General features: G+C 36.0%; 1 protein-coding gene across 1 annotated transcript in view; it reads left to right on the forward strand.

Moving 5' to 3' along the window:
• Nucleotides 1–15,669, forward strand: part of LOC122788060 (low-density lipoprotein receptor-related protein 2-like) — a 1,238,079-nt gene that overhangs the window by 385,454 nt on the left and 836,956 nt on the right. The window contains exon 26 of the mRNA XM_044054982.1: nucleotides 1,283–1,660. Coding sequence (XP_043910917.1) covers nucleotides 1,283–1,660 — 378 coding nt within the window. The remainder of the gene's footprint in view (nucleotides 1–1,282; nucleotides 1,661–15,669) is intronic.

Raw genomic sequence — 15,669 nt, forward strand, 5'->3', positions numbered from 1 at the left:
ATTTGCTGTTCCAAAAAACACACACACCACAAGCACATGAAAAAGCAGCAATCCACACACATACACTTAAAAGCTACATCTAACCCTACACTACACTTCGCATACACTACTATCTCTCCACTTACCTTAACCCAAACCTTAACCCTAAGGTCTGTCACTATCACACACTCACCTCACCTGCGCCCTAACCCTAATTCACTTAACCCGCCCCAACCCCAAATTCTCACTATCGCACACTCACCTCATCCGCACCCTAACCCTAACTCACTTAACCCGCCCCTAACCCTAACGTTCATCACAATTACACACTTACCTGACCCGCGCCCTAACCCTAACTCACCCAACTCACGCCCTAACCCGAACATCCGTACAATCACACACTTACCTTAACCCAACCCGTAACTTTCCACCGCATCACTGAAAACAGCGAAGCCACAACAATGGCCAACCTAATTCTTTCCCTAGGAAAGAATTCAGTTTTGTGCAGCTTCGCTGTTTTCAGCATTCGAGATTTTGGGTTCAATATTAGATCATTCGAAATTCAGCCGTTTCGATGTTCTAATATAGACCCATATTAAGTATAATACACATAGTAACAAAATAAGGAATATCATTAAAGAAATTGGTCTATTTTATGTTCCTCTGCAGCTATTAAAAAGATCATTGATCATCATCCTAACTTTGTATATAAGAAGGAAAAGAATTTAAGACAGCAACTTTGTTTTAAAGATTTTAGTTTACTGTCCTATATTAATGTTGTAAGAAAGGGTATTGTTCCATGTTATGATTGCCAATTTTGAAGTTATATTAATAAAGGTAATGAATTTTAACATCCAGCTACTAAAAAGTTTTTTTTTACTTTCACTGTTTTGCAACCTGTAAAACTAAGAATATTATTTATTTAGCAACTTATGAAGGCTGTACCAGTTTTTTTGTTGGTAAGGATAACAGGATGTTAAAGGAAAGTGTATCAGAACATCTTTCACATATATGTAGGAAAATTGAGAGTAATGCCTTAGCAAAACATATTATGAATATGCATGAGTCTCACACATTTTCTTTAGAGTTGTTGATGCTGTTAATAAGAATAATAGAGGAGGTGATCTGGTATTAAATGCTAAGTTTATTGAATGTAAGTGGATTAATTATTTCCTTGCAGATGCTCATCCAGGATTAGGTGAGACTGTTAGTATTAAACCTGTTTTAAAGAGCAGATCTTTATATATTTAAAGATTTTAGAAGTAATATGACACTGATTGTAGAATTTTTTTTTTTCCTACAGCTACTCGACCTCCGGGCATGTGCCATAATGACGAATTTCAATGTCAGATGGATGGCCTCTGCATCCCTGCATCCTGGGAATGTGATCACCACATAGACTGTAGCGATGGTTCTGATGAACACAATGGCTGCCCTGTTCTCACCTGCAGACCAAACTACTTCCAGTGTGATAACAAGAACTGTGTTCCCAGTAACTGGGTGTGTGATGGCTACAATGACTGTTGGGACATGAGTGATGAAAAGGATTGTCCTGCTCCTCCATTCCAGTGCCCCAGTGGACAGTGGAAATGTGCCAACCATGATGTCTGCATTGCCAATTCTAAAGTATGTGATGGACAGCTGGACTGCCCAGATGGTTCCGATGAGTCACCGCTCTGCAGTAAGTTATGCCTGCTTATATTACAAATGCTGGTATAATTAATTATATGCCTAAAAGTGAAAAACACCTTGTATTAATTTATTTGAAGTGTCCAACAATTTGTAAATGCATCTTGGGTAATTACTGAGAAAGGCACCATCTGCGTAGAGACAGAAAGGTGCACAAGTGTAAAGACTGCAAATAAAGCACATAAAAACAAGCACAAAATTGCAAATCAAGCCATTTGTGTTGGTGTAAATTGATACAGTCCTGACTATGACCAAAGACACTCTAGTCTGATTAACAGCTTTTGCACCTGCTGGAGCTGGCTTGGGGAGGAGACGAGTGATGCAGATTAGCTAGCTTGCCTGTCTGAGGAGTGATGCAGATTAGCTAGCTTGCCTGTCTGAAGAGTGATACAGATTACCTAGCGTAGCTGTCTGAGGAGTGATGTGGATTAGCTAGCTTTCCTGTCCTCAAGAAGAGGGTGTGTAAGTGTATTCCCTGGGTGCACATTCCCATGACTGAATTTCATGTAGAGATATTAAACTTCATGGGTGCATTGGCTTCAGGGGAGGCAGGGTTTTCCGGGGGGGGGGGGTTACATCAGTCACAGAAATTAGTGACACCTCCATTTCCCAGTTGTAATTGTTTCATATGAACAGAGGCTATGGTATAAACATAGGTATGGCCATTATACGGCAAAGTTTTAGGGATGATGGTCAGTTTTTCTCTCTTATTTGTATTAGTATAATGCTTGTGAAAGCTGTTAGTACTCCAAGGTTGAATCATGGCGCGTCAGTCTCGGGCGCATACCAAGAGGATGGATTCCCCGCTTCATTTACAATGGCTCTGATGATGCATATCTGAAACTGGTTGCAGTGCTAGTGGAAATACAAGAGAATAATATCAGATGGGTACACGAGGAATTAATAAAATGGTAAGGGGAAACGTGTGCCAGAATATTAAGAACGACTTCATAGGCAAGGGTGGGTACGGGTACATATTGTAACAAAAAGGGTAAAGTTTACTAGGTTTTGGGCTCCATCAGATATAATGGAACTGGTGATTAAAAAAATAAAATAAAATGCTGTATCAGTACAGTAAAATCAGCAAAATGTATTAGAATACAAAGCCAATATTTAGTGCTTTCGTCTCCTCAGTCGGAGACTTCTTCAGACTAAGGCTTCAGCACTCCATTAAACATTTAAATACTCATCAACTTGTCGCATGACATCAGTTTTTAAAGAAACTTGTCACATTACTTAATTTAAAAGATTAATCACAGTACTTAATAAAAAACTGTTCACCTAATATCAATTTTTAAACAACTATTCACATAACATCAATTTTTCAAAAAACTAATCACATAGCATAACTTTTTCAAAAAACTAACTTAGTGTTTTAACCCCTTCCTTCTCAAATACATTGCAAATTCCTCCCTGTTATTTAATCCTGGGGGAAGATGCATTTAACCTTACTTGCCAACAATGCTCCAACCAACCTAACTCTTCTTCAGTATTAATGATATTAAGTTCATTCATTAAAACATCCCATACTATACACTTAAAATTAACTTTGCATTTCTTTTCAATATAATTTTTGCATATTGCATTTTGTATATCTCCCTGTGTAATTGCATAATTGTGTTCGTAGATCCTTCTATACAACTCCCTTTTAGTTCTTCTCACATAGAATGATCTACATTCAAAACACATTAATAAATACACTACATTTTTAACTTTACATGTAAATCTTCCAGGAACTTGTACTAATACATTTCCAACTTCCAGTTCACTGCCTTCAGTGTACAAGTATTGGCAATAATTACAGTTAAAACACTTCACCATTCCCCTTTTTTGTTCAACTGTTTTAGGACTATTCAACTTACTTTGAAAAAAATCTTTGGCCCTTTTTTGCATAAACTTTGGTTCAACTCCTACCTTTTCTAAAATCTCTCTATTACCTTTAAATATCCCCCAATTTCTCCTAACAATTCTTTTTATAGTGATGGAATCTGTGCTATTTTGTATTGCTAATGCTGTCATAAAACTATTATCTACACCATGTTTAACCTTATTATTACCCACCCCACCCCGAGTGGTTCATTCATAGTTAATGAAGATGGTGAAGCTGGTAACCGGAAGTCAAAGAAGGACAGGTTCTAACACTATTTTCAGTGAAGATATTTTAAATGGGTGTTTAACCCCACCGGTAAACCCTTTCTGTATTGAAGAAAGGGATTCTCATGACAAAATGCCAACTAATGAACAGAACTATCAAGAGTGTTTCTGTACATTAGAGAATGATTTTTCCCTGTTGAAGCTTTACAGTGGAACAATTTGTTCTTTGAGAACAGCCTCAAAGCAAGACAAGTCCCTAAGGCGCTTAGAATAAAAAATTTACCAGCTGGTAAAGACCTACCTAAGGAACTAACTGACAAGTGGCTAGATGTTAGTCAGAAGGCAGGTCTACAATATATGGAAGTGCTTCATGACTTTAACAATACTAGAACAGTGCAACTAACTGAAAGGTTAAAAACTAATTATGTAAAGTTGAAAGAAATTACATTGGTTGAAAATTTCAACAGTAAAATGTGTATTATACAGGAGAATTTATTAAAGTTAAATGAGGTGCTGAGTACAAGAAAAATAAAGAAATTTCAAAGACATTGCGGTGATTATGCTGGGGCGTAACGTCAGTGTATGGCTTACAACTTCAACGTGCCATACAGAGTAACGTAATGACGGAAGATATCACATTAGAAGAGGACGTAAACACATGAAGAAGATCAGAGAAGTTGAATAGCAGGGCTAACAGTCAAACGATTAGCCACGAGAGTGGGAAAATAGTAAACAGAAACCCTCTTAATAAAAAGGAGCTTAAACAAGTTCAAGCTGCTAAAGACACGGAACAAGTAGTGAGACCGAAAGATAAAGAAGCCAACCAAACAAAACTTGTGTTACAAACCAAAGAGAAAGAAGTTAGTGAACACCAACAAGTTACTGATGTTTATCAAAGGGTCAACAACCAACAAAGGTCTTGGGCGCAAGTGACAGGAACTGGAAATCAGGAGAGATTTAACTATCAAAACAAGTACCAACAGCAAAAAAATGGATTTGTCAAGAAAGGGCAAGGAAGGAAGTGGAACAAGAAGAAGCAGTCATGGAAGACCTAGGTACAGTGAACTTCAAAATTATTAATTTATCTAGTTATGTATTAACTAAAGATGACTGTTATGTTTTGAGCAAGGGTGGAATTTTGCCCCAGCTCAAAGAGCCAATAAACTGACAACGATAAATGAATTTAGAGATTATGTTAGAAGGCTCAACTTGAATATCTTGTTTGAAATTCAAAGACATAATAATGTTGAATTTTATAAACTGAGTTGCTATGACCCCCCCTTGATTAAGGAAGTAGAAATGTTTTTAAATGTTTGCGAAACACAAATGTTGGAAAGGCTAGATAATGAAACTGCATTTAAATATTATAACTTAACAAAGAAAAAGAAAAAAATGTTTTACTTGCTTATTAAAAATGAAGAAGTAAAGCTGACAAAGGCGGGGCTACGCTTTTGTTGGATAGAAAAGAATATGAACAAAAAATGGGGGAAATGTTAGCAGACAAAGACTTTTATAAAATAGTCATGATGAAAGAGGTCAAAAAAGGATACACACAGATTGATTCCTGTATAGAAGAATGGTTCTATACAGGAAGAATAGATGAAAGAACAAAAATAAATTTAACCAACACAAACCCCAAAATAAGTAGGATCTTTGGAATTCCAAAGATCCATAAAAATTTAGATTTACCACCTTTAAGACCAATAGCAGCAAGTAAAAGCAGTAAAACTGAGGGAATGTCAGTATTTGTGGATAAACACTTACAGAAGATAGTTCCATAGAGTAAAACTTATATAAAAGACAGTTATGACTGCCTGAAAAAGATAGAAGAAATGTATGTAACAGATGCAGACATATGTCACCCTAGACATCAATTCCCTCTATACCATGATACAAGGAAGGTATGGAAACTGTCAGAACAGAACTATTAAAATCGAAAGAATTTTCATCTAGTACTGTGGGACGTCTAATGGAAATGATTGATTTAGTGCTAAGCTATAACTATCTGGATTTTTATGAACAGAAATTTGTTCAGACTAACGGTGTTGAGATGGGGGCAGCACTAGCCCCAAGTTATGTTAATGTCTTCATGCAAGGCTGGGAGATTGCAAACATAATAGAAAGTGATTTTAAAAAATGCATAATAAAAATGTTGCATTTTATTGATGATGTCCTTTTGATATAGGTAGGTTCGGAAAATGAACTAGAAACATTTTTAGAATACATTAATAATGTCTGTTCCTATTTGAGATTTTCTTATAATTATGATAGAAACAAAATTAATTTTTTGGATCTCACCATTTATAAGGAAGGGAATACATTGATATCTAAAATATAGAGAAAGGACTTTCAAAATAATATATATTTGCATTACTCCAGCCTACATCCAAAAAAGACAAAAATAAATATAGTAAAGGGACAGTTGAAAAGAATAAGTAATTTGACTAAAATAACATAATCTGTTGGTGGAAGAAGCAAATAACTTCTGCAAAAGAATGGAAATAAGAGGCTATATGCACAGAAGGAAGTAGAAGTCTTATTAGAAGAAGAAGAAGTAGAAAATAGAAGAAAAAACTCAGGAGAAAGTAATAATAAGGTTAAACGTGGTGTAGATAATAGTTTTGTGACAGCATTAGCAATACAAAATAGCACAGATTCCAACACTATAAAAAGAATTGTTAGGAGAAATTGAGGGATATTTAAAGATAATAGAGAGATTTTAGAAAAGGTAGGAGCTGAACCAAAGTTTGTGCAAAAAAGGGCCAAAAATTACAAAGATTTTTTTCAAAGTAAGTTGAATAGGTCAAAAACAGTTGAACAAAAAAGGGGAAAGGTGAAGTGTTTTAACTGTAATTATTGCCAATACTTGTACACTGAAGGCAGTGAACTGGAAGTTGGAAAGGTATTAATACAAGTTCCTGGAAGATTTACATGTAAAGTTAAAAATGTAGTGTATTTATTAATGTGTTTTGAATGTAGATCATTCTATGTGGGAAGAACTAAAAGGGAGTTGTATAGAAGGATCTACGAACACAATTATGCAATTACACAAGGAGATATGAAAAATGCAATGAGCAAACATTATATTGAAAAGAAATGCAACACTAATTTTAAGTGTATAATATTGGATGTTTTAATGAATTAACTTAATATCATTAATATTGAAGAAGAGTTAGGTTGGTTGGAGTATTGTTGGCAAGTAAGGTTAAATGCATGTTTCCCCCCAGGATTAAATAACAGGGAGGAATTTGCAATCTATCTGAGAAGGAAGGGGTTAAAACACTAAGTTAGTTTTTTTTAAAAAATTATGTTATGTGAATAGTTTTTTTAAAAATTGATGTTAGGTGAACAATTTTTTTATTAAGCACTATGATTAATCTTTTAAATTAAGTAATGTGACAAGTTTCTTTAAAAAAAACTGATGTCATGTGATAAATTGATGAGTATTTAAATGTTTAATGGAGTGCTGAAGCCTTAGTCTAAAGAAGTCTCCGATTGAGGAGATGAAAGCGCTAACTATTGGCTTTGTGTTCGAATAAATTTTGTTGGTTTTACTGTACTGATACAGCATTTTATTTTATTTATTTTCTGATTTATTTGCCTGCTGCTGGTTTGAGGAGGAACTGGTGATTAAGTTTGAACTAAAGAAGAAATAGAACAGCAAGAGGAAGAGGTTCTGTGTCACAGATAAATGGGGGATAATTTAAGATTGACTTTGGGAAATACAGTTTCAAAGGAATGAATTTCCAAAGGGTATGACAGATTCCATGTCAGCAGAGGGATTTTCGGATGCCAGGGGCATATAGAGGTATAAGCAATTTGAATAAATTGGGGGAGTGCTTGCAATGGTTGACCTGCAGCACGTAGTGAAATGTGATGGTCCATCAGCCTTTCAGCAGCATATTTAGATGTTCCAATCTGAATTAATAAATTTGTTGCCAATCATACTCCAAGCTGGTGCAACCAGAAATCCCTCCCATTTTACTGATGCAGTATGTAGCACGGGACACAATGGTTGGACAGGTATATAACTCGTTTCTTAAATTTTAACCAACAATTTCTTTACCATTGAAGTTTTACTGACACTAGATTCATTAACAAATGTCACTTTCCCTAAGACTTAATAATAATAATATATACCTAGGGAGATTTGGGGACTGATTCTTCCCACAATGCCCTTATATTATATATATTATTAAAACAATTTCTGGCCAAAGAATTACGCATTATGAACTGAGGATAATAAACTCATTTTTTTCTAGAAAGCACTGACACGTAATAAATAGGTATGCAATGCAGCTGTGTCATTATTGTTTTCAGGTTTTACATGTGCAACATACCCCTGTGTTTCACCTGGGCTTAATCTGAAATGGGCAGGACCTAGTCCATCTCAAATCAATATCAGGAGAGCAGTTCATTAGACAATTAACTTTCACTGACCTTACTGACCAGTGAACATCCAGGCTTATGGACATACTTTGGATTTTTGCTATATGGATATCAACCTGACTATTTATGATGTATGCATCTGTATTTATATATCTCTTATTAATTGTCAGCTTATCACAAATCTGAGAATGATATAAATTGTATATTTAAAATAAGGAATGTTAACCATCAGAACAGAAGTTCATAACCATAAAACACAAGGTTATCACAATAACGCCAACTTTAATATACGAAGCTTTCGGGTGTTCTACCCTTCATCAGCATATACAAACATACTTTGACTACATTTATATAGAGGTTTGATTAATGTCACATGTTTACACCAGCCACTAAAATCACATCAATAAAATTTGCATAAAGCTATTTCGTTTTAAAAACATACTAAACATTATATTCAACATTTAAAACACATTAATGTCCATATAAACTATAAAACTAATATAAAAAATTATACAAAATATATACAAAAGTCCCAAGTAAATTTACTAATCATAAATTGTCATACTGTCGTTTCACTAACACAGGTTTTATGCTAATGGCATTATTAAGGCCAGGGATCACATCAGCCTGCAGTCTTATTATCCAATGTAGCTCCCTGATTTCCAAAGCATTATTTATATCGCCACCCCTTAGACCCAAATCTACTGTATCAATACATCTAAATTTAAATCTATGTGTTGTTTCCTCCATAATGTGCCTATATAGGGCATTAGTTTGAATTTTTCTATTAATTTCTGACCTGTGCTCAATCATACGATCTTTCAGTCTTCTGGTTGTCTTACCTACATAAAATTTTTCACAACTATCACAAGTAGCAAGATATACCAGTTGACATGTATTACAGGTGGCTCTACATTTAAAGACATAGCTAATATTACTTATTGGGTGTCTAAAGGGTTCATTAGATTGTATAATGTCATCACAGCAGCTACAATTATAACATTTATATGTTCCTAATTTGATTTGTGTTAGTGAAACGACAGTATGACAATTTATGATTAGTAAATTTACTTGGGACTTTTGTATATATTTTGTATAATTTTTTATATTAGTTTTATAGGTTATATGGACATTAATGTGTTTTAAATGTTGAATATAATGTTTAGTATGTTTTTAAAACGAAATAGCTTTATGCAAATTTTATTGATGTGATTTTAGTGGCTGGTGTAAACATGTGACATTAATCAAACCTCTATATAAATGTAGTCAAAGTATGTTTGTATATGCTGATGAAGGGTAGAACACCCGAAAGCTTCGTATATTAAAGTTGGCGTTATTGTGATAACCTTGTGTTTTATGGTTATGAACCATCAGAACAGAACAGCATAAATCCAAAGCACTGCAACAACACATCATAAATTATGAAGCAAACTAAAAATTATAAGTCAGAACCCCACACAATAGAATCATATTGTTCTTTTTTTAATTAAAATTTTGATGAAGTACAAATATGATATGATGTCACTGAAATCTGTTAAACTATACCTCAAAAAGAATAGAAAAAAGTAAATTATTTAAAGAAAAATAAATTTTTATAAAACATGGAAAAAGAATTATACAAAGGTAGATGCATTTGAAAATTATAAACATTTAAGAATCAAAAATCAACAAATAAAATTTTATTTAAAATATAGCATGTCAGTACTGTATTTATCATGTATAGTAAATATTAGTAAGTATATATATATATATATATATATATATATATATATATATATATATATAGATAGATATATAGATATAGATATATAGATATAAGTAAATATTGTGGGAAGAAATAGCCAGAGAATTGTTATGGCTAGGCTTGTATAGGCCCTAGGGCCGATAGCCTAGTACCAACCTATGAATGCAGAAGACCAAGTTTAGGTAAAAAATTATCGCTAATGTTATAAGTTTTAGATTGCAATTTTATTTTAACTGTTTTTCATAAACATCAATCAACATTTCCTGCAGTGATGTTTTATGCATATATTCAGTTGCACCAACTCAGAAAATAAACATGCTTCACAATTACTGGACACTGTATCTCAGTCCTCAAACATATGCAATGGGCTGATTCTACCACTTGGATAAAGTCCACCTGAGTTGCATGATGGCCACTCTTGTATATGATCCAGTGACTGTCTCAACTGCTGAACCATGTGTTTGCCACCATCAAGCCATTTGCCAGATTGAAGTATAGAATGCCCTTTCTTCTTTTTCATGTTACCCACATAGACTCAGGCAGTCCTTATATCTTGTTCTGTCTGTCTCAATATGAACATTCAGGTCATTCATTATCAACACTTAGTAATGTTGTCCTCCTTTATCTGACCAGCCCAGCACCTGTTTCTTGAATGCCCCCTTTTTTCTTGCCATCAAAGCCCTACTGTGTGGTACAGGCTGAGACCATGAAGACTGCCGTATCTTTACAGTAAAGTCTAATTGCACAGAGTCTATTACTAATTCTGATGAAACTCTTCCTGTCTTCAGAAGACTCTCTGTCTCACCACAATTCCCACACCACTTTTAGTATGTTCTCTCTCTGAGTAGTAGACTAATGAGCCCAAGCCAAGTGGCTTTGCTGCACTGCCCTTTTACCTTGTGTCCTACATACAAAAAATGTCCATCTCCTGCTTATCATTTCATCCACTTCCAAGCTCCATCCTGTCAGTGAACCTACAATGAGTGTAGCAATCCTTAGTTTATATTTGGCAGGTTGATTGGTTTTGCATCTAGTTTCCACTCAATGGAGCTATCCCAGGTAACACAGGCTTGACAACTATATACTGCCCCGCCAGTAGCTTAGTGGCCCATGGCTGCTAGGCTTCATGGTATACATAGGCACACAGAACTCCTCCCAGTGTTAGCATGGTCCTTGGCATAGGTCAGAGTAGGATGGGTTTTCAACACCCTCCATTTTTGCCAAGGTTAGTCAGCATGATTAAACATGTAGAGACATTTTTTATGCATTTGATTGGCTAGCCCTGTGCGCATAGCTCTTAATGGTTCAGACTGTTGTAGAATGTCCTGATTTTTTTTTCTCACATTTTGATCTGTTCCTCATAAAACTTAACGTTTTCTTGAAAATCAGTGAGGACTGACTTCATTAAATAATGATGGACATTTAATGTTCAGACTTCATATTCTTCAGAAAATGTATGGTAACACAATTTTTTATTATTTTTTTTATTCTTGCAACTTTCTAAGTTATACGAGCAATAACTAAAATTTGACTCTATGTTGGGGCCTTTGTCTCCTCATCATTTGCTTTGTCTATATTTGTTGAATCTATTTACCTATAGATGTTGAGAGGTATGCCTGTATGAGAGGAATCTGTGGATAATCTGCATTTCTCTTCATGCCCATATGGATATTTGCCAAGTGCTCAGTTTCCTCCCACACATTTCCAATACATGCTATGGTGAAATAGGAAACCCTCCAAAATGCACGTGTCTGTGTGTGTGTGTGTGTGTGTGTGTGTGTGTGTGTGTGTGTGTGTGTGTGTGTGTGTGTGTGTGTGTGTGTGTGTGTTTGTGTGCATCAGCAGCCTGTGATAGACTGGCATTCTATCCAGAATTAATCCTCTCTAAAAATTAATTTCTCGACCATGTACCCAATGAGTGCTTGGATAAAGTATTGCAGCCCATAAGCCTGAAGTAGATAAAGTGGGTACTAGAGAATGAATGAATGTATCCACTGCCTATGAATGAAATACAGTAATGACAAAGTCTTATAATACGGTATTCTTCAGCCTATTTTCTATATGTTAACTATTGGTGTACTGTATGTTTAAATACTCTGTATCTTTGGTTTAACTAAGCATTCAGAGCTTTCAAATGTGTATCCTCTTTCTACAAAAACATTCTTTTTGTTAGATATTTCAAAATTTGAAATGATTTATATGTGAGTACTAGGCTAGCTACCCTGTTGCGTCATTTTAAGCCTAGCCAATTTGACTCAAAAGTGAGAAGCAAACCGTGTACCTTATGTTTATAAGATAAACATCTTAACCAATACTCCAATTCTTGTGTAGTCAGTTCTGGGGCATCTTTTCAAGAGCCTCTCCATGAAGTTTTTCTTATTCACTGAGTTGCTCATTAACTTGCCAGCCTTGTTGTCCCATTCCATTCCCTTTATAGAAGTCAGTGTTCCCTGCTAAGGTATTAAACTGTCTCCCTTTCTCCACGGCAATGTAATCCTTTAACTCAAGCTTGACCCCATGTCTTCTCCCAGCCCAAGCTTTTATCACTGCATCTGGCTCATCAAAGAGCCAGTATGCAGTTAGGCATGATGTAACAAAGCACTTTTCTTTTCAGCAAACTATTTATGCTATTTTAATAACTTTATTCAGCATTGAGACATTGCCACTGGATTTAAAAATAGCAAGCCAACATGAATTAAATTCATCAGCTCTGTTTCTCTAAGTTTGAAGTGTCTGATCAGTTTTTAATTGATTATTGTATTCCAAGCATATGCTCACTAGAAACTCCAGCATATTAGACCTAATAGTCACAAATATAGAGGAAAGCTGCACCCCCCCCCATATCATGTCCTCCATTGTAAGATTTAACTACAAAGCTTTCTCCTTTGAAATCAAAATCAGCTCAATTACCCCAGTAAGTCCAGTAACAATTAGGAACTATTCAAAGGCAAACTACATTTTATTAACTGTGTTTGTCAAAATTCAATGTCCTCCAAACCCAGGGAACAGTCTATGCAGAATTGTTCACAGAAACCCTGTAAAACTATTTCAGTGGCTGCAGAGAGGCTGCTGTACCTACCAGAAGAAAGCCCAAAAATAGCTCCAAAAACCAAACCACCCAAACAGGTTATACAACAAAAAGGGAAAAAAAATCATGGCTACAATCAGGAATTGTAACTCCCATAAAGATAAGAACTCTGCTGAAACTAAACAGGTGACTAAGTGGGCTAATTAAGTCCAATAAAGCCCATTTAGAGGTTAAGATAGCTTTCCCGGCAAAAGACAACCTTAAAGCCTTCTTCAGCTATGTCAGAAATCTGAAAGGCAGCACACAACAGTGTACTAAACTGGTGGTTAATGGTACCATATTCACTGAGCTAGGTGATAAGTAATTCATTGGCTGACAAATTCAATTCCAACTTTACTTCCAAGTCATTCCCAGCCACTCTCAAGAAATAGCCTCAAATATAACATATAAGCATATTCTGGCTGCACTCACTAAGGCCAAAAACTCTGCCTCAATGGGCCCTGATAATATCCCAGAAAGCCTCCTTAATAGTCTAATATATGACTTATCAGGGGCACTTGAGTCACTATTTTAACAATAGTCTCAAAGTAAGCTTTGGGCCATGAGAATGAAGGACTGCAATGATCATTCCCCTTCATAAGGATGGACCATAAACAGATCCAAGAAACTACATACTCATTAGTCTGAATAGTCTTATTTGCAAAGCCATGGAAAGAAATATCATGGGAATGATCAACAAAGTCATTGGAGACCTCAAAACACTGGATCCATCCCAATTTGGTCATGTCTGAACCGGGTGGACTTCTTTGAAAAAGTCAACAAGACAGTGGATGAGGGTAAAATGGTGTATATTGCCTACCTTGATCTGGCTAAGGCATTTGATAGAATACCATTGTTAACAAACTTATGGAATTAGGCATAAATCCTATGTAATGCACTAGTTGGCCAGCTGGCCCACAGATCAGACCCAGGAAGTTAGAATCAGTGAGATCCCCTCCACAAAGAGGTTGGTCAGCAGTGGAGTCCTTCAGGGCTCTGTGCTGAGCCCACTCCTCTTTGTCATCTCCTTCTCAGAAGTAAAAGTCAGTATCAAAGACCTATAGCTGACAAAGTTCACAGATGATTGCAAACTGGGGGCAGTCATAGAATCCACACAAGATGCAAACATCCTACAGGAAGGTCTAACACAGACCAATGACTGATGCCAAAGCCATGGCTTAAAACTCAATGCCAAGAAATGCAGTATAGTACCATTTGGGAAATCATCCATCCTGGGAAATCACATCATGAATAAATCACCCCTAAGAGCTGACTCACTAGTCAGGGACCATGTAAATAGTAACCTAGCATTTGATCAATGTGTGCCCAAGGTAGTAAGAAAATCATTCTATGTTGCTCAGCTAATAAGTAAGGGCAAGGCATCTATCTCCAGGGAAGTCATCATACCACTGTACTCGTCCCCCATCAGACCCATCATAGAGTATAATGCCCCCATCAGTATGTACCTGAACAGACACATGGAACAACTAGAACATCCACAAAGGTTCCTTACGAAAAGAACACATAGTACAAAAACAAGGTCCTAAGAAGATCACTTCAAAGTCCTGTCTCTATACTCTGTTTCCTACAAACTGATGACAGGTGACCTATGCCTGGTAAGGCATCCTTGGGCCCCACTTTGATGGACCTTTTGCACATCTGTAAAGCAATCAGTATCAACACTAGATCCAAAGACACAATTTTACTTGCAACATATATATGACGTGTAGAAGAAACAGATATGTATCTCAGAGAATTCACTTTTCCTGGAATAGGCTCTCCATCCATGTGAAACAAAGTCCCACCCTAACCCAGTTTAAGTGTAACTTGGACCATTGGATAGAAAATTGGAAATTCATTCTTGGTCTGGCGTCTATATCTCTGATGGACAGAGATATCCAATAAATCATGTCATAACCAAAAATCACCCACTATATAACTGTTTAAAACATAAAATTTGTGGGTCACATTTGGATTGCATGGCTTGGTTTATAAAGGCCATAGTAGTTATCAGCATAGTATATACCTTTGAGCCTATGAACCCATCTAAATTTGCAAACATTATGAAACATTCTTAAGTTAAAGATTATGAATTATTAACATTGGAGACAACAATAATATGTATATTTTTCCATTGCATGCATTTTTAAATATTTGTCAGTTTATCCTGAGTTACTTTATAGGTTCATAGGTAGGTACTAGGCTATCTGCCCGATGGCATTTATAAGCCTAGCCAGAGTGTGTCGGCTTTCGCCACCCCATTGATTAATTAACTGATCCTCTGTCAAGCAGAGCCAATGAAATGATCCCAGAGGTATATTTTCTGTTACCCATCCACTCGTCAAGGTTTCTCTTGAAGAGTGTTAGTGAGGGGCTCTGCCTGATGTAATTTGGAATTTTGTTCCAAAGCATGGGGAGTCTCTGTGACAGGAATCTATCCCTCCATCATGTTCTATTTATTGTTGTGGCAAGGTTTAGCTCACTAGATCGCGTGGCTCGCAGTGACTTGGATCTCTTTAGGTGGAGCATGTCCATCAATTCTGAGTTGGACATGGCTTTGTAAGTCAGGCAGAGATCACCTCTGAGTAAGCAATATGCCACTGAGTACAGCCGGAGTTTATTCAATCGGGCTGCATAGGACATATGTTTGAGGCCAGTAATCCTCTTGGTGAGGTACTTTTGTGGTCTTTCCAGCTGTTGGAAGTGC

Source organism: Protopterus annectens, chromosome 13.part0 (assembly GCF_019279795.1).
Source record: "Protopterus annectens isolate FY-2018-M chromosome 13.part0, PAN1.0, whole genome shotgun sequence".
In the NCBI taxonomy this organism is placed as follows: Eukaryota; Metazoa; Chordata; order Ceratodontiformes; family Protopteridae; genus Protopterus; species Protopterus annectens.